This window comes from Asterias rubens, chromosome 19 (genome assembly GCF_902459465.1).
Source record: "Asterias rubens chromosome 19, eAstRub1.3, whole genome shotgun sequence".
In the NCBI taxonomy this organism is placed as follows: Eukaryota; Metazoa; Echinodermata; class Asteroidea; order Forcipulatida; family Asteriidae; genus Asterias; species Asterias rubens.
In genome coordinates, this window is record NC_047080.1 from 1266020 (window position 1) to 1285956 (window position 19937).

Below are 19937 nucleotides of genomic sequence, written 5' to 3' on the forward strand. Positions count from 1 at the left end.
ATGTGTGTGCGCAGGCTCTTATGACAGCAATAAACTTGTGTAAAGTTCAGGTGGTTGTTATGTAGCCTGTAGACTTGTGGACATGTCGTTTAATGTTCGTGCAGCAGCAGTAGACCAGTACGGGACCAGAAGTCTTGCGAGCACGGTTTCGGGTTACAGGAGGAGCTGTTTACACTGCGATAAACATTTAACGACATGTTCACAAGTCTAGGTCTGTGTCAATTGAACAGAAAACGACTATACCAGATACCCGCATGATCATGAGCACTATGCAAATAAACACATTGTCGGACAAAGTCACAACCTAACCCAACATCTGGCAGCTTCGATTTTAGGAGTCGGGGAAGGTTCCATACTCGGGAGCCAACAAGATGTTTTCCTACTATTACTGTACTTATATCCTCTTTATTTGTGTAGCCTCTTTACAAGTCAACCTATCACTTGGAGATGAGGAGCTTATAACGGACATTGATGAGGCGAGGGCGTTTTTATCCCGCTACGAAGAAAGTGCCAAAGTGGTATACTATGCCAGCTCTCTGGCTAGTTGGAAATTCAACACAAATATCACCGATTACAATCAGCAAAAAGATGTAAGTAAACACACGCATTGATTGTTACATTTTGACAGTGTAGGACTAGACCTATAGTTTACTGCTGGTACAGACCCGGGGAATTCGGCCTATAGTCTATGTCAATCTAAAAGCATGTTGTATGTTGTACGAAAGTTTGGAACCTCCCTATCATCTTCTGACCCAATGGTGCCCGGTTCAAGGCGTCAAACATCCTTTAAATGAGCAGTCAATGTTGCATTTCTTTAAATGAGCAGTCAATGTTGCGTTTCTTGTTCATAATACGCACGGTACTTTAAAATTGGCCCTTTTTTGATACTTGAATATTTTCGAAATTTATTTTGTTTGGGAGGGTCTACTGGCTTCAAGAGACATTTGCATTTTCCTTCCTCCATGTTTGCATGAAAATTTGATGTGACAATCAATTTTACAACTATCGGGGCATGTGCACACATACATTGGTAAAACAAAATAGTCGAAAACGGAAATTTTTAATTAAAGCGACTTCAAGAGACTTTTGCATGCAAATTTGATGTTTAAAATTATATCAAGTTCCCTATAACCAGGACGTATGTATACAAACATTACTGGGGGAAAAAAGAGGCGAAATGTACTCTTTTGATATGTTGTTTTGGAGGATGTGAACAGAATTTTGCAAAAGAAAAATCGTTTCTGTTTCTGTTGCAATTTTGTCAAGGTCAAACCATAGATTGACTAGACGTCTATGCCAGAATACACATAGGGATCGAGCCTACCTGTTCTTTTAAAAAATTTCTGATTGACTTAAAGGTAGTGGACACTATTGGTAATTACTCAAAATAATTATCATCATAAAACCTTTCTTGATTACGAGTAATGGGGAGAGGTTGATAGTATAAAACATTGTGAGAAACAGCTCCCTCTAAAGTGACGTAGTTTTCGAGAAAGAAGTAATTTTCCACGAATTTTATTTCGAGACCTCAAGTTTAGAACTTGAGGTCTCGAAATCAACCATCTAAACGCACACAACTTCGTGTAACAAGGGTGTTTTTTCTTTCATTATTATCTCGCAACATCTACCACCGATTGAGCTCAAATTTTAACAGGTTTGTTATTTCATGCATATGTTGAGATACACCAAGTGAGAAGACTGGTGTATGACATTTACCAATAGTGTCCACTGTCTTTACTGAATATTTAGTATGAATGAAAACAAATTCATAACTCAATAATAATATGTAAATTGTTGTATTCTAACTCCATTTGAAACGAGGATTGGCTTTAAAGGCACTGGACACCTTAGGTTAATGCCAGAGGCCAGTATTCACTTGGTGTATTCCAACTTGCAGACAATAACAAACCTGTGAAAGTTTGGGTTCAATCGTTCATCGGAATTGCAAGAGAATTTTGAAAGAATGACACCCTTGGTGCACAAATTTGTGTGCTTTCAAGTGCGTAAGAAAAGGCTTGAAGTCTTTTCTTAGAAATTACCTTTCTCAAAAGCTACATTAAAGAGTAGGGAGATGTTATGCTATCAGCAGCTCTCCATTGCTCGATACCAAGTAAGTTTTTACAGTTTTGTTCACTAATACCAATAGTGTTCACAGTGCATTAAAGGCAATTTGGCTTCTGTGTCCTTGCTCTATGCTGTGACACATGACGAAAAAGTTAGGCATGAACTAGAGTTGTGGACAATATTCGTGAAAGGTCACACGCGGTGAGAAAGTCGAGTTGTGGAGGTGCTCTCGCGAGATCACTGCTCTCGCGCGAACTGCTGGTTACCCGATTATCTGCTCCTCACTCATCATCAACGGGAGTAGAAGTCAGACAACCAGCAGTTCGCATGAGAGCAGTGATCTCGCGAGGGCACGCCACAACTTGACTATTTCCACCGAGTGGGACCATTAACGACTTGTCCACAAGTCTAGGCAAGACCCAGTCCAAAAGGTGGCTCATGTTACCCTGGACCTTCCCCTCCCAATTTATGATCGAAATAATTCATTCTCGAAATAATTCATTCCTCTCGATGATAATCATGAAGTATCATTCTGATTCATGGGTCATTATGTCAAACTTGATCAAACAAAACCAAAATAAGCGATCTCTTATGTAAATAGCGCCTACCAAGTTGTGCTGTTTGCACAATCCCGACTACCTTTTTAGTTGAAATTAAAGGGAAGTCACGTGAAAGATAATGCAGTATATGACGCACCAAAAGGTCGCAACCGCATTAAATCAACAAATTCACGACTATTATCTTATCTATCGTGTTTTTATGGTCGAAACTAAAGGATTTCATGATAATAAAGTTCGGGTACTTGCATATCACTTATCGACACTTGAGAATTTTAAATTGAAGTGAAATAATTTATTGCCACTTCATTCCAACGCCTCCCCTCCGATCCCCATACTGCCCACAAATTGTATTATGAATAATATTTTCATTTATATTATATCCCTCCCTTTTCCTGAGTGTACCCCTGAGATTCGGTTTCAGCCATAAGTAAATAATGACATTAATTTGTTGTCAAGGCTTGAACAAAACAATCGTTTATATTCTTCCAAGCTTGAAGCCAGTCTCGTGTCAGCCGCTTTCGGAAAAGAAGCTTACGACAATGCCACCAGATTCGACGAGACTGGTTTTCCAGAAGACATCAAGAGACAGTTCCAGAAACTCAAAGACATTGGATCTGATGCACTGGAGCCTAGCAAAGTTGAAGAGGTAAAGATTAATTTCTTGCCCACTTATTTACACCTTTTTGAAACCTAATTGCAGAATGTTCACTTTCCTTACTTTTGTTTCGTATTTAGTACAACCAGGTCATTAGCAAAATGACCGACAACTATGGCAAAGGTACGGTGTGTAGACCGAATGATGCAAGCGACTGTCTTCAAATTGAGCCGGGTAAGCCTGTACTAGTGCAGCTCACTTTTTCCATTTTTCTTGAAACTCGAAACACACTTTTGTGATGACGGTTCTAATGATTTAAATTTTGGACTTTGTGCCTCACGATTTGGTAAAGTCGAACTTATAAAAAAAAATTAAAGTACATGTAATACGTATGTCCTGTAGCTATAGCTTACCGGGCCGTTGTTTATACCCATGTTCACCGTCATTAAGTTGTGTTTGTCCCATTCTGCAATGTTTTTTTGTTTTTTCAGGTTTGGGTAAAATCATGGCTTCTTCCGAAGACTGGGATGAGCTATTGTGGGCCTGGCAAGGATTCCGAGATGAAGTCGGGATACCAAACAAACCACTCTACAAAGAGTATGTGGCACTGGCCAATGAAGCTGCTCGTCTAAATGGTAGGGTACCTACAGTCAGTGTGCTTTAAAATTTCTCATAATTTATTTTATTACAGTTTAATGCTTTGCTGGTAATAAAGAGAATTAACACACTATTAGCAATCTCCGTTCACACGATGGTCGGCCAACTATATGGATTTAATAAAATGATCAAATAATATTGAATTTTTCTCGATCTCACTGGATACTATGGAGTATTGTGTACCTGTGCTTTCAGCCAGTAAAGGACTGTCCTATGCCTATTCATGCCTTACCAAACATAGGCCTATATCATAGTCTGCTTAACTGAATACGTTTCAATTCTCGTCTTTTCTCCAGGATATGCTGATATGGGCGAGTACTGGAGATCCGATTACGAGAGTGAAACCATCATTGCGCAGTCGTATGAGCTTTATAATCAGATCCTACCATTATACAAGCAGCTTCATGCCTACGTCAGACGCATCATGAATACCAAACACAGCGATCACGTGGATCTAACTGGACGTATCCCATCCAACCTACTCGGTGGGTTGATTTATTACCTCAAGTTTGCCTTCAGATGCAAAATAGGCATATTATAAACAAAAGTCATTAAAAAAAATATAGGCCAATGACGATATTTGTAAGAAAATAACCCCACTGATTATTATAGTATTATGACGCACAAAGAAACGACCGTCATCATCACAAACACCTTGGTTCATAATATGAATTAGGGTAAAAGGAAAACTGTGTGTTATATCATGGAGGTAGCAAAAGTGTATGTGTATGGAGGTAGGAAAAGTGTTTGTGCGCATTTTGGGCGACGTGATAATACATCACAGATATGGTTTTGTTTTAAGAAATTCCAAAGTCTGAAACTTTACCCGTTATATCTTGTATGCCATTTATACTGCTAAGCTGTATTTCATGACTAAACTGCTGCAATTTTATTACAGGAGACATGTGGGGTCGCTTCTGGGGCAATATCTACAAACAAGTTGTTCCTTATCCAGACGCCCCAAATATTGACGTAACCGATGCTATGATTGAAAAGGTAAATAAAAGTAGCCAAGTGCCTTGAACTCAAGTTGGTTATGTTCCAAACTATTTGCCGAATAAAAACTGGTTGAACTGTTTGAGAACCGATCGCAAACCTATTGCAATATTTTCGGAAACTACTTTACATTTCACCCTGCACTCCCAGGTCAGCTGACCCAACTAGGGTCACGATGTGCCTTTTGCATTTTTTGGTCAGGCTGCCCTGGAAACTGGTTTTAAAGGTAGAATTAAACTCGTAGTTAACGTCTTTTTTAGCCATTTCTGGGTCATTTTGACAGATTCTGCGTCATACTGCCCTGGGGTCCCGGAATTTTGGTCATTGTGCCGGGCGGTGTCCCGAAATTCTGTCCACCTGAGATTTATGCCCCTCGGCGAAAATGTACGTGGCCTGATGGAGGAGAATTCAAAAGAGGGCGCATTCAAAAGAGGTTTGTACACATGTCTCGACATCAGAATGGGGTCCGAATCTCCGGGGGGGGGGGGGGTTCTTGCCACACCGGGAGTGTTATAGTGTGGCCAACAGCATGAATTGATTCGATGGTTGGGGCAATAAACCGAGTCGACATGAAATCTAAAATCTGTGTTTTATACTAAAGGGGTTAACTCCCTTGGAGATGTTCGAAATGGGTGACGATTTCTTCGCTTCCTGTGGCCTGATACGAGTCAATGATGCCTTCTGGAATAATTCTATGATTGTTAAACCTACTGATGGCAGGGAGGCTGTTTGTCACCCAACAGCCTGGGATATGGGCAACGGTGAAGATTTTAGGCAAGTGAACAATGTATACTTGGTTCATGCTTGATTCTTTAGCACCTCTCATAGAATCGAATAATGTGCCAAACAAGATTTTTGTAAACAAAGGCATTTTTTCAAAGCAGTCAAACAGCTGATCAGGCCGAACAGAGTTGCTCATCATACGAATGACATGTTCCTGTTTGTCTGAAAAAAATGTGATTAAATAATATCCCCAAATCGATATTCAAAGTTCTTTTAAACTATGTACTTTTTTTAATGCGTTTTTTTGTTTTTGTTTTCAACTATAGAAAGTTTCACAATTTTTTTGTATAATAAATTAAAAAAATAATTAGGTCTAACCAGGTTTAATAAGTGATTTTTTTACGCCTTCATTGTAGAATTAAGATGTGTACCGAGGTCAACATGGAGTATTTTCAAACCATCCATCATGAGCTTGGCCACATACAATATTACATGCAATATAAAGATATCCCATTGCTCTTCCACGGTGGTGCCAATGGGGCCTTCCACGAGGCCGTAGGCGAAGTGATGACACTGTCTATTTCTACGCCTGCGCACTTGTCCCATCCTGACGTCGCACTTCTTCCCCCAGGGACTGGTGCAGATAAAGGTAAATAATGACATTATTATAACTTCAAAGCCGGAAACAAATCTCTCAGAAAATGTTATTGTTGAGCAGAAAAAAATGTGTTTGTCAACTGGGCCTATTATGTTATTTATGTACACGATTCTTAAGTAAGCAAGTTGCAATACACGGTGTGACCTGTGACATCACATGTTTACAAGAGAGCCACAGAGCCTGGACTTCCTGCAGGCACGATTTGTACACAGCTCAAACATAAAATCTTATATTATATGGAGATTGCACTGTCTAATTCTTATCAACTTTTGATGAAAGGGGCTCATCTCAAAAATTGTCAAGCTTTTACTTTCAGGATTTTATGTGGAAATATGACACATGTCAACTTTCCCATTACCCACAGGGCCATTGTAGTATACTGCCTGCCAGAATACTCAAAGAATGCAACAAGTTCACACTTATTGTAAACAAGGTTCACATGGTCTATACTCTCAGCAAACCTTTTGTGCCCATTACCTGCTCATGGAAATTGAAATAAATACAATTTTGCATGAATACGAAAATAAGTCACTACAATTTACTAACGTCGATCACTCTATAAAGTACACAGAGTGGGGATTTCTTTTAGATAAAAAGCTGACACGTTTATTTTCCTTAAAATACATTCAGAGACTGATATCAACTTTCTACTGAAGACAGCGTTGAATACAATTGGTACCCTGCCCTTTAGCATCGCTTTGGATCAATGGCGATGGGATGTATTCGCTGGTAACATCACTGAGGATAAATGGATGGAAAGATGGTGGCAACTAAAGTAAGTTGAGTTTTCTGAAAACAACTTTATGCAACTGTCATCCATTTTCGTTTTGAGCAAAGTAGGTGGAAGGTTGCAATAGCTTATTCAAAACTTTGTTATTTATTGGTGTATTGACTATCTTGTCATACTTTCTCCAGGCATGATCTTGTTGGTGTAAAGGCTCCAGTGACACGGACTGAGAATGATTTCGATGCCGGTGCAATGTACCACATCGTCGTCGCTTACCCGTTCCTTGGGTAAGTATAAGCTGCGTCTATAGCCCTTTTTGAAATCACGGCTTTGGCTTTGGTTCCGGCTTTAGGCTCCGTTCTCTCGTCTGAAGCCATGCGCGTATACGCAAAGCACGTACAACTGTCAAAACAACCACACGGGGCCAAGCTAGCCTATGCCGAATCTGGAGCCGTAGTCGTTGATTTGTAAAGGGTGTATGATTTATAGTTTGGTAGTTCTGTAGGCCAGTGGTGTGAGCTTATATTTAAATAAATTTTATCCTACAGGTATTTCATCCGTACGGTCATCCAGTTCCAGTTTCAGAAAGCATTGTGTGACGCAGCGGGACATACGGGACCTTTACATCGATGTGACTTCTACAAGTCGCAGGAGGCAGGCCAGAAACTCGAGTAAGAATGTATACGGTTGTTTATACTAAACAAGTTGCTATTACTGCAACCGCAGTAGGTATATTGCTATAGCCTCAGCATTGTCTCTGTCGGGTAATGACGTCATTACTATTTTTTAACATAGTAATTTATATTGCATATTTGTTGTTTTTTAAGTTGTTGATTTAACTTGTTTTTTTTTTAGAGCTATGCTTAAGTTGGGAACGAGCAAGCCCTGGCCAGATGCAATGGAAGCCATTACAGGTCAAAGGTTAATGACAGCAGACGCCATCAACGCCTACTTTGCGCCATTGAAGACATGGCTCGAAGAGACCAACGAGAAGAATGGAGAGAAAATTGGATGGGAGACTCAGGGTAAGTTTAGGTCCCGGTCAACATTACATGGTTTTTAAAAATTAAGTGTTCATATAACGCACTAACCTTTGCATTTTACCATTTTTGTGTTGCTGATCTTTTGTTTGCCCTTTTTAGAACGAGTAATGTAAACGCTGACAAGAGTGTTAGTGGGTAATGTGAACTGCTTTTGTGGGTTTTGTGAAGGTTTGCATGATTTGAAACACAATAAAATACGTTTTTAATATTCCTATCACAGTATCAACTTTGTTTTATGGAATCCTTTGGCACGGTGTCAGTGGAACCTGTCGATCGTTGGACCTCTGTGTCTGGCGGTGCTTAATAAGTAAAGCACGAAAATAAGCATGGAACCTGTTTGTGAATTTGCCATTATATTTACTCAATCCATTTCCTTTTAACAAAAATTGTTTGCACTTTATTTTTACGTGTATGCTGCACATGGCATGGTTAACTATCCACTTCTATTTTCCCACTCTGGTACGCTTATATCAGCTTCACACTCGTCAAACCACGTGCATGCAATTGTTTTTCAAATTTTCCAACTGAATGGTAATCTATCAATAGCGCTTATGCATGAAGCGCCTCCTTTAAATAAAATATACCGCAAATCATCTCAGGAAACCGAGTACAGTTAGAATAAACTCAGCTGCCCAAATGTATGCCATGTTTTAAAGCTGTGTACGACCGTGGTTCTCCGTTTGTATCTTGGACTCGAATTTCACCCAGAATCCTTTGCACGCCGATCATGCGCAATGGGACATGTGGGTAATTTCTCTCTTAAGTACACGCACGGTTCCTTTTTTTAACTGTCTAAAACAAGATGTTGTTTTTGCTATACACAGAACCTGACGCTGGGGATGGTGCTTATTTACTACCTGGTGTATCCATGCTGTTGCTGGTCTTATGTCTGATAGCTACACGGTTACAAATGTAAAGCGAATGTGGGGCCAATAGTTTGATAAGGCTCTACACTTATCACTTCTACTAAGGGTTGATCCGGGTCCCGTGGGCCTGACACACTTCTGGATCACGTGACTCCGAAAATGGGTCAAAATTGACCCAGAATGGGTCAGGTCCCATACGACCCGGGATCCGGTCAATTCTTAACAGGGAATTCTAGAGTATATCTTACCAGATACAGTTGCGGGAACAAAATTGAGCCAGTGATGCAATCTTGTAACTTCATTTATTTTAATCATTTTAGTCATTGTTGCTCCTCATTTTATCTACATGCCAATTAAATCTTAAGATGACTGTGTTTGAACTACAATAATGTACACGAATTGGTTTTGACTTTGTTTTGGAAGCATACCTCATTTATTTCCCCAAATGATGCTAGTTCAGTGTATCAGTGTGCATCTACCGTTAGTTTTAGCTTCATGGCAAACACAGCTCCCCTACCATTAGTTGATTCCAATATCTGTTACATGATACTCGAGCCCGTAGAGGGCGTGCACAACAGCTCGCCCGTGTTTTATTTCTATGGTGTAAAACTAATTTTGAATAACACAGGACTCCTATATCCGACTAAGGCCACAATACAAAATAAGTCCAACTGTTAGTAGATGATCACAACATAATAATTAATAAAAATTAGGAACTTTTAGTTTTAGATTTGTCACAATAGTAGTGTCACAACCCTAAAACGACTCATGGTCACATTGCTGCATGCTGAGCATAGTATGCTTTTAGCTGTTCAGATTTAATACACTAATCAATATTGCAAACTAATTATTAGACGGTCCGATTAAATGACTGATGTATTCATTTAACACATTTAATCTTGGCTGTTATTTAACATGTAGTTTGCCTATAGTATAGCACATTATAGAGCCACCTAGTCGCCTATTAGCTCCGTTGCGCATTGAACTTTAATAAAAATGGAATAGAACTATTTACCATTACAATGTAGTAAACAGTTCAAAATGTAGATTAGATTCACTTAGTGCACATGATTGGAATAGCTACATCGGGTATACTTCCATCGATGTAGAATGCATGGAGCGCTAGTCAACACCGGCTACACGGATAAAAACAAACCCATCGGGGAAAGAAACGTACAACCAACGCGGCAAACTTAAAACAGTGTGTTTCACTGAACCCTATGCTCATCAACCAAACGGTGCAAATGTAAAGTATAACTTTGAAATTTGGAACTTCCGTTCAATTGAATACACAATCTGAGAAACGTTTCTGCAAGAAGCGTTTCTCATATTATTTTGTTTTTAATCCCTTACTCTAAAACCACAATTCCTTTGAAGAGAAACTTTTCTCAAAATGTTATACATTATCATCAGCTGCGGTGCTTCTTATATAAATGGAACCTATTATGGCGATTCATTGTAGCAATTACCAAAGGTACAGTCCCTTTAAGCTTGATCTGTAAGTTTCCCGTTTCGGATGAATACTGAATGCTGTATTAATTCTCCACATGAGTTCATCTGAATCTGAGGAATGGATACAGTTTAGGTCTCGTACATCGTCGTCTTCTTTTCGCCATGGGGAACTTGATTAGAGGAGGCAGGCGGTCCTTCCAGTCACCCTGATCATTAAGAAAGAAAACGAGGTTAGAAAGATATATCATAATTATGCAAATACATGGTTTCTGTCATCACACTACAGAAAGGTTTACATGCTTATGTTTTCCTATTATCAATATTCACACATATTGTTTTACTACAGTAGAAAATGGTTGAATTATTACGAGCTTTTGTAAGTGTTGGAATACATTAAAAACTGATGTTTTCATGACCTTGATAACTTATGCACGCATTTACCGTTTAATTTGTTTAGGCTATCTGTAGTGCTAGGATTGCCCTAAGGAGGAATTGGGATGAAAATGTGAATTATTTGACACTCGACAAGAACACCAACTTTCAAAAAAAAATATCTGACTGAAACGCAGATCCTCCCAATCGATTTGCAGTAATATTATTGGTTAAACGTGACTCACATGGAATGGTTGCCCAGACGACCTGAGGCACTCCATGTCTATTGGCGCCTGATCTATGACGTATTGCCATAGCAATTTGACACTCGGTGTCCAAGTGATACTTTGAAATTGCCTGGCCACTGCTGCCGGAGAGAGGTCTTCAGAACGTTTGTTGTTTTTACCCCTGGTGAGTTCACAAAAACCAATCGGTTATTATCAAGTTTTTTAATTATTGTTACGTTGTTACACTTGCCTTTACATCAAGTTCTTGATTTACGTAAAAGTTTTAGTGTTAATTTATTTAAAATTACGTTAAGGATGACTAGTGGGTGTAACACAATAATATTGTCCAGAACCGTCCATGTTAAAGGAGTTCCTAATTGAATTTTCTTACCCATTTACGAATGTGAAGAACGCATCCAGTGCTGTATTGGAAACAGTACTTTTGCAAACCTCCAGACCACTGCTTGGATAGTAGTGCATGTAGTTAACACACATCTCGTCTTGTATCCCGAATCCACCCTGGTGCAATACACATAATATAAGTGAGAGTTTAGCCTAGAATGATTTAGTCTGGCTACAGACTCACTGTGATCATGACGACAGTGCACCTTTAAGCAGATGGGTGATGAGGACATGTTTTTTTTCTTTCTCAGAGAGCCTTAAATAATCTCGTTTGTAAATCATGCTGTACTAAATTTACAAAGGTTCGGTAATGATGCCGATTATCATGAAAATGTAATAAGCTCTTACACACTTAATTGTTTTAAGTGAGAATTCATTGCTGAAAAAAGGCTAAATCATAGGATCCACATTAATTGTTATGAGATAAGTTAATAGTGGCATTTTCACCTGTTGGTAACCCTTTACACTCAATATCCTCAGTATAGAAGAAGATGAAGAGCAAGATTTATGTATAAGTTTGACAAAATAACGGCTGAACTTCTTTACCTAGCTGATATCAAAAGTTTGAATTCAGACAAAAGTCTAAAAATACTAAAAATCTCTTCCCTGTTAATATTATTATTATATTAAGGCGTTATCCTGAGCTCACCAGTGTTGTGTTTCTTCGTGATGATGTATCATACCTACATGTTGTAATCAGAGCATCTCCCTACGGTAAAAACCAGAAACAATACAAAGATTACAAACCCACCCAAATCTCATTCATAGTACATCTAAATTTAGATCGATAAAACGGCATGTTCTAAGTTGACATTTGTCCTACGGTCATCGATTTCACACTTGCTGGTGGATGTTGATATAAATCGGTTGCTATGGTTACACACGCACTTACAAACCCATCCCTAGAGAAGTTACAGTTTCTACGGAGTGCGTTTGCGATTCAGGCTGAGAAAGTGAATTAATATTGAATTAAAGAGTTACCTCATTACAAGATGTGAATTAAGGAAGAAATATAACGATTTCTTGAACCAGTCCAATTCTCCTAAGGTCATTCTATACATAAATTTCTCTCGATTCCCCCTAAGTTTGTTTCTTATAAATACTAAAGTATAGTCAAAGGCAGCTTACCGGGTAAACAGTGACATCTTCTTTGAGTAAACGAATTTCCTGAACAAAGAGGATAAACACATCTTATAAACTTATTAAGAAAATTTAACTTATGCAAATTTATTTGATTTTAAAGGGAAATTTTGCGATTGGAATTTTTTGGGGAAAGTAGTTTATTCCATCCTCTAGTAAGTTCTAGGTTTATTTGAGTGTCTGTGTTAATTGAATTTAATAATTATTTTTAAGTGGAAACATTGGTTTTGGATTGGAGGTTTGGGGGAAAGCAGTTAATTTGTCATCCTTTGGTAAGTTCTTTATGGTTTATTTGAGTATGATATATTTTACCTGAAACATTGAGTCGTAATGGTTATCTCTATTGAGTTCAGGTATCTCTACTCCATTTCGGACATGTTTGGTCCAGACCCCGGTGCCGCTAAGATGTGTGTGAAGCTGGGACGCAAACACATGGATACCTTCTCTGGGAATTCCCTAAAGAAAATTTGCAAACACATTTAAAAGTTGCCATCCTGTAAGAAGGTGATTTCAAGTTTCTTTGGACTATTCTGATGCAAAAGGAGCCAAGGCGGAAGGGCATTCATGCAGCAAGTGACTTCAGTGGCATGTTTTAATGTTTTGACCGACTTGTCCACCGCATAATGTCTTGCGTATTGTTGTAACAAAATTGACTACTCTAGAATTATGAAGTTTAGTTGTCAATACTTATAACTTTACAGTGGATTAGTCTTCTTTATTCAGTGATGGCTTCTTGAGTTCTTAAGTTGATTTGGCGAGTACAATGTACATCCAGGATGTTATAAAAGTATGACGCAAATTACGTGTGGTTAAGGGTTTATTCGAAACCACGTCTTTGCTTTGGAGTTCGGCTTTTTAGTGCGAGGTTTCATACAGTCAGACGGGGTCTAGGCCTGAGCCTGTAAGCCTAAGCCATGGTTTCGAACATGCATGCAGTTCACAAACCTGGTGAGTGCAGTCTGGGGCACAGTATCCAGTGAGATAAAAACTATTAGATGTAGGAGGTACGGAGAGGTTTGGTGAGTAGGTGGCTCCAACTTCTAAGATACCGGCATCGTGAGGTCTTAGAAATGGCGTGTAGTGAAACCGGATTCCAGAGCTGTCCAACACCCCTAAATGAGCAAAAATGAGTAGAATTTTGTCATTTCATCAATAAACATTTGAGTGAATCGTTGCTTTGTGTTGGCCAAAATATTATTTTACAACGGTTTAAGTGGTTTGTGCTTGTGTGTGATCAGTTTGATAATTTTCTTCCTCCATGGAAGGGGTGCAGTCCGTAGGAAAGACCTTTTGATTGACAACATGGATAAGATTAAGAAACAAAAAGGACGTCTGTTTTTCGCCTATTACTAAGATATATCTGAGCCCGTTAATTGACTTACGACCGTAGGCCTTATCTTCAACATGCCTTCTACTTTACCACCCCCCCCCCTTTATAAATCACCCTTGCCCCGCCCCTTATCTACCTTCTCTGTGTCTGAGGTTATTGTAATGAACTTGGAGCATGACGTAACTGGACTTCCCAGATCCACCAATCGGCACGCCGGCCTCTTTCGGGTACGAAAATGCCTGCCATATATGAGAGATAACTGCTATTACTCCATCGTCATCATAACCATTTCAAAAACTTTGTTACATCTTGGAAATTGACTTTATATTGTTTTAAATTGTTTATTTTTATGTAGGCCTTTATTAACTCAGGTTCGTTATGGAGTTCCGCAAAAAGAACTATCATGTAGGTTTGTTTGTAAATAGACTCTGTGTTAGGCCGTATCCGAACTGTCGACATCTAGGACTGGTGTTAAGGGTATTGCTAAGGACCATATTAAGCTAAGGACGTCATATACTGCAACCATGGAGGTAGAAATAGACTACCTCCATGCTGCAACGCACGTGACGCAAAAAGTAAATCCATAGCTAGCCGTAGCTTCATCAACCGCCCATTGGCACGACATTATGCTGGACCTACCCACCCCCTAAAAACATCTTTAAGTGGTCATTAAAATGGGCCGGAAATTTAGAAAAACGCAAGGGGTAATTTCAGCATTGTTATCCAATTTGGGTCAAAAAATTTAACAATCACAATGGGTAAGTCCACATTTTTGTCTAATTTGGGCCCCAAATTTTCTTTTTAAACAAGCGTTGAGATGCAATCGAGTGGTGTTAGATTATGTTTTGCTCACCGTTGCACCCATTGCCCATGCGCCAATGACTCTCTTACATGGCTCCAGCTCAGACGGTTGATCTTCATCCTCGCACTCACCGTTGTAGTCTGGTACGTCGACCCCTTCTGGAACGACACAATGGAATACCTCCATGTGGTGGACGACATCTTCGTTGCCAGGGGTGACCACTGACTCGTACTAAATATATACCACGATTTAATCACATGTAAACGATTAAGAACGTATTTTGGGGGGAGTTGGAAGGTGAAAGGCTTTATTAAAAATGGAGGTCGACCCCTCAACATGACTGCTCGTCGGTTAAGACAACCAACATGAACATTAATCATTGCTATAGTTCTTGCGGCCAATTTTTGCAAGGTTGACCAAGTCTTCTTCAACGAATGTGCTATATTTCTTGCAGATTGCTTGCATTTAAATGTTTGTTTAATTTTTAATATAGCATTTAATAGGCATACCTTAATGATGTGATGAATATCTTCAACATCCGGGAACTTTCTCACTCTGCACCAATACGTAGTTACTTGGTTAGGTATTTCGGTCTGAATGAAATTATAAATAAATTTCATATCAATTAATTTGATTTAAACATTTTATTGTTTACTTTTTACATACAGTGCACTCCATTTACACTGACATCAAAGAGATTTTATGCAACTCAAAATTGTACTATTTCTTTTTGCGTTTTGAAATGATTGATCTACAAAATATTGTGTTCATCAAACATCGTTGCCTGATAATTTCTTCTCAGCATTGATAAAATAATCATCGTATTCTATCTGGGAGTCTTAAGTTACATGTCTGCCTGCAGCATATTATTTCACTCTGTCGGTTCTCGTTCTCTGTTTTTCTATTTATCTTATTCTTGGTCTCAAGCAGTGTTTTTTCTAAAGTGGTAACATCTGACAGGTGATATCAATGCACGTGTACAGTGATGTCCACAAAGGCACGAAGCAAGGATAGATGTTTCTATGAAGGTTTCATTTTAGTGGAGGCTGATGCTAGAAAAAAACAATTTCAGAGGTACATCTTATCCGAAACGGAGCGTCTTCAAGGACAAGTGACTGCTCCAGACAATAGGGCAATAATGTTTCAAGATGTTTTATGCGGTATTGGACCATCGATTGATACATTCTCAAGTGTTCGCTAAATCAACTGGTTTGATAGTGATTATTCTTTGTTCGTGATGTCCATAAATTACTGTAGTTTTTCATTAAATTCTTGGGATGCACTTAGGATGTACAGGCGCATCACCTTCTAAGATCTTGGCAGTTTGAAATTGATTATTTTCTGTGGGACAAAAATATTTTAGGGAGAATGTAAAACAAGGAAGCTCTCTCAAACGCTTGTGATCATCCGATAAAAAGAGATAATCTGTTTGCAAATTGTTATTGAATTAATGATTGGTATGTTGCGGCTCAATTTCGGTAAATGGCAGCTTTTTCATAAGATGTAATGTTAATTTTCTAGAACGGGTTAGCCCTTGTATAATACAAGTTCTACTTACAAAATATAGAACGGGTTAGCCCTTGTATAATACAAGTTCTACTTACATTGTGCATGGTAATATCTGCAGATTTGACATCTGACGGTACAGGCGGTGCTCGTCTTTTACTCTTTAGAAGCTGGACCCGCCGACTAGCTAGATCAGCATAATCTGGATTGATAAGTCCCGATGAGATCGTGGAGTGGTTCCCCCGGAGATAGATTAAATCCACGGTCCCACCCTTGCAATGATACAAACCATAAAAAAGCATATAAAAGCTACTTTATATAAAACAAACTGTGATTTTCACGTTAATTACACAATTTTATGTGGACGCGTACCCCTACTCGTTCCCCGCATGTCAATTGAAGTGTGTTGACACAAGAGTCGCAAAGTATGGATCGTTCTTATGTTATTATAAGAACCATGTCATAAAAGAACATGTTGTTTCTTGGCTAAGAAAAAGAACTGTAATTGACGTTACAATTACAGAACTTTCTATGGGCCCATATAAACATTGAAGTGTGATTTTGACGCACAGGAAAGTTAGAAAGTTTACATGGATCATTTTTTATATAATTTTAAAACCGTTCTCAAATGCATAATTACATCAATTTGATAGTCATGGCGATCACACGTGTCAAACTGTCGTCTGAAGTCGATCTCAAGATGCGCGGGTGATTGGTCGTAGAGCCCACCTCCTGTCACTCTCGATCCCAGGATAAAATAGTCATCGTTCCCGCCATCTTTAAACATCACACCTTTGCTGTTGGTATACGCTTCCTTCCAACAACAAAATAAAACAATGGATTACAAACTGCCTTTAATGTCAAAAACAAACACAGTGTTTTTGATCTTCCAACCTCAGTTAGAATAACGTGAAACAATGGATGAAAAAACACATTGTGGTGAATTGCCTGTTCTAGTATGAGACTCAAATAAATTTGTTTTCTTGTATTTTGGGTTCCATTAGGCATTTGTTTATCTTAAAAAAAAAAAAAGAGGGTCTATAATCTGAAGCTTGGCTTCATCTTGTACCTTAAAATTAAACAAAAATTATTCAACATCATCAGTTTGATTATCCATAAAATTGTGATATTTTTACATCACAGTGTAGCCTAACCTTAGATTTATAAAATGATGTTGTCCATAATTATATTAAAGCGCATGATTTCAACTCTTTGGTATAGTTAACACGTTACTTTCAAAAAGTAATTGCAAAATTCGCTAAAATAAATCATGACATTTTCCTTCTGAAATTATGCCGTTGACCCGAAGCAAGGTATGTGATATGTGAGATTCGGTAACTCGCGAATCGATCGCTTCGTGCGAGTGTTGCTAGTTTATTTAGGCCGTCTGCCAAGTCTTCTGGCCGGGGTCATATCGGCAAAGATACGGCCAAGATATTAATTTTTGCGTTAAGGGTTCATTTATACTTGGAAAAACCAAAAATAATATAAAGTATTGAAGTTCTAACCTGAAATACTTGTGATTAAGGTGTTCAACTTTGTGAAACGTTTATTTGAATGACTTTAATATGCGGCACAGTCATTTTAACAAAACAACACATACTGTGAGATTTGTTTCGTAAAAGTTAAAACAACATTCCAAAATTCCAGAAGGAAAATAATTGTTAACACGAACACTGTCACAAATTTATTTCTTCTTTTTTTGGGGGGGGGGGGGGGGGGGAGGTAATTCAGTCAAATGTAAAATCATACATTTGTTTCTTTATCAAACTGTAAAATCGCAAATTCATTTTTGGATGGGGTTTCAATATATGATTATTTTGAGCTCAGATCGAAAGAAAAATTATGCATATATTATAGGGTAGCCTATAAACACCTAAATATCTAATGTTTTAAGTTAAACTAAAACTATTTCAACGGGGAAACGGTTAGTCGGTTTAGGCATACAGAAAGGACTTCGGGAAGTTGACTATCGACAACTGAACCTTCAGTAGCGTCAGTACAGATCGATTTAACACCCAGTCTGTTGGGGCCCGTTTGCTTCAGGCACGGGGGTGAGGGGGGGGGGGGGGGCATTAAGTCATGATGCCTGAGCCATAGTGAGGAAAAATGAAAAGGGACTGTCAGTTTTACGGGAGATCCAGAGAGTAGCGAAAGCCCCTCTGGGTTTCAGAAGGTCTAAATTAAGTCAGTATTTCTGTGACGGCAGGGCATGTGATGAAGTCAATCGTACAGGTCGAATGACTATAGTCACACTATGGTCACGGTAAGGGCCTACGGTTTATTTCTAAGGAACAGAGAAGCGATATTTGTAAATATTGTCATCTAGTTTCACTCTGGTTACGTCGTTGATAACTTCTAATTAGAACTTGATAATTCTTGGCAGTATGCCTCTGAAAAGCGTATGACGTGTGTATTTTAGGAGGGAAATTGCATCACAATTTCAGACAGTGTTTACAAAGTAGTCAGTTGGAAGGCAATTATAAACTTACCGTTACTTTCAAAATGCCACGTGGAAAGCAAAACACCACAAGATCTGCCTTAACCAGTGATCCATCAGGTGACATACCGAAAGCGAACCATTCTCTGTTGTTTCGCAGTCGACTCCCTCCGTTTATCAGCGGGACACTCAGCCTAAAGTCGACCGTCTCTTTCTCAAAATCGACGGCCCAAGATAAATCGGCCGCACGGTCGCTACCCTCCCCTTCCGGAACGAGTAAAACGTGGTACGGGAGGTTAGAGTGCTGGTAACCGTCTGTCATAGATAGTAAAAATCCATGTACAAAACAAAGACAAACCAAGTTTGTGCTTATCATCTTTGAAATCAGTCTCGAAAAAGCGGTTCAATGTGATTTTTTTTCTAAATAATGATGTTGCGACTGCCATGCACCGCCCTAAATACAAGAAATCAGTTTGCTCCGATGTGAATTCGTGAATGTAGCTTTAGTGCAGTTAACTTCATTCTTAATTTCCTTTTTTATCATGTGGTCACTCTAGTCACGTGTGCCGTCCGTAGTATGAAATCAGTGATCTTCGATCGTTTTCATTAGTCCAGAAAATATACGTCATCACGAGGCGAAGACTATACGCCCATCTAATTGGGGACGGCAGGATAAAGGGGCTAGGTTACTTGCGAGATGCGTCAATGGGGAATTTCGAACGAATTGAAACTCACTTCAAGATACTTTTATGAAATAGTTGGTTAATATTAATGACACTGGTATATTCTTGGGTCCATTCTTAGTTTATTGTGAACGCGCACCTTACGATTGCAACGCCGGGGGTACTAAAAGATGATACTAAATTTAGGGCCGGATATAAAACAACAATAATTTCAAATTATTTACATTATCTACATTATTTTTCAATAATGAATGCAGGTGATTTGACAAAGATAGTCAAATAAGTGGATCTGGTTGGTTCTTGTGTTCTTTACAAGGAATCAGGCATACGTCTAGAGACCAACAGTTTGTTTCGTCATTCGATATTTATAAGCAACATTATTTTCGATAAATCTATTGATCACCTGAACGAGGCGTGAATTCGTAAGTTACTGCAATCACTGTTTATAGTTTCTGACGACATAACCTTGGCTGCCATTAAAGATTCTTTAACTACTATTCAATGATTGTGGACGTTGTATGTCGGAGTAATTATAAACCGTCCTTCGTGATGCATATTATTCCCGGCCCATGACTGACGTGACCGCCTCGCCAATTTACTTGCAATTCACTGTGGCCTGAGATTCTCTACATCAAGCATTAAAGACCTGGGCTTAATGAATTCGCCAGGAGATTGTCAATTACTAAGGTGACTT

General features: G+C 38.8%; 2 protein-coding genes across 3 annotated transcripts; one reads left to right on the forward strand and one right to left on the reverse strand.

The window, feature by feature from the left end:
* The first annotated feature begins 295 nt into the window (after positions 1-295).
* Positions 296-9886, forward strand: LOC117303157 (angiotensin-converting enzyme-like). Of its 2 annotated transcripts, XM_033787279.1 has the most exons (14): positions 296-590; positions 3115-3270; positions 3360-3453; positions 3711-3854; positions 4173-4361; positions 4775-4872; positions 5474-5646; positions 6012-6244; positions 6884-7028; positions 7169-7267; positions 7529-7651; positions 7836-8005; positions 8123-8158; positions 8848-8933. In XM_033787279.1, the coding sequence occupies exons 1-13, from the start codon at positions 372-374 to the stop codon at positions 8134-8136; spliced, it is 1857 nt and encodes a 618-aa protein (XP_033643170.1). In that variant the 5' UTR covers positions 296-371; the 3' UTR covers positions 8137-8158; positions 8848-8933. The 2 variants fall into 2 exon arrangements, with proteins under 2 accessions (XP_033643170.1, XP_033643169.1); XM_033787278.1 differs by lacking the exon at positions 8123-8158 and having other exon boundaries at positions 8848-9886.
* Positions 9180-19048, reverse strand: LOC117303158 (dopamine beta-hydroxylase-like). The gene is made up of 13 exons (XM_033787281.1): positions 18613-19048; positions 16761-16934; positions 16219-16392; positions 15124-15207; positions 14666-14845; positions 13949-14051; positions 13428-13594; positions 12795-12938; positions 12471-12509; positions 11992-12051; positions 11332-11459; positions 10959-11121; positions 9180-10547 (listed from the first exon to the last, which is right to left on the reverse strand). Exons 1-13 carry the CDS (start codon positions 18934-18936, stop codon positions 10443-10445), a joined length of 1845 nt encoding a protein of 614 aa, XP_033643172.1. The 5' UTR covers positions 18937-19048; the 3' UTR covers positions 9180-10442.
* Between the last annotated feature and the right edge of the window lie 889 nt (positions 19049-19937).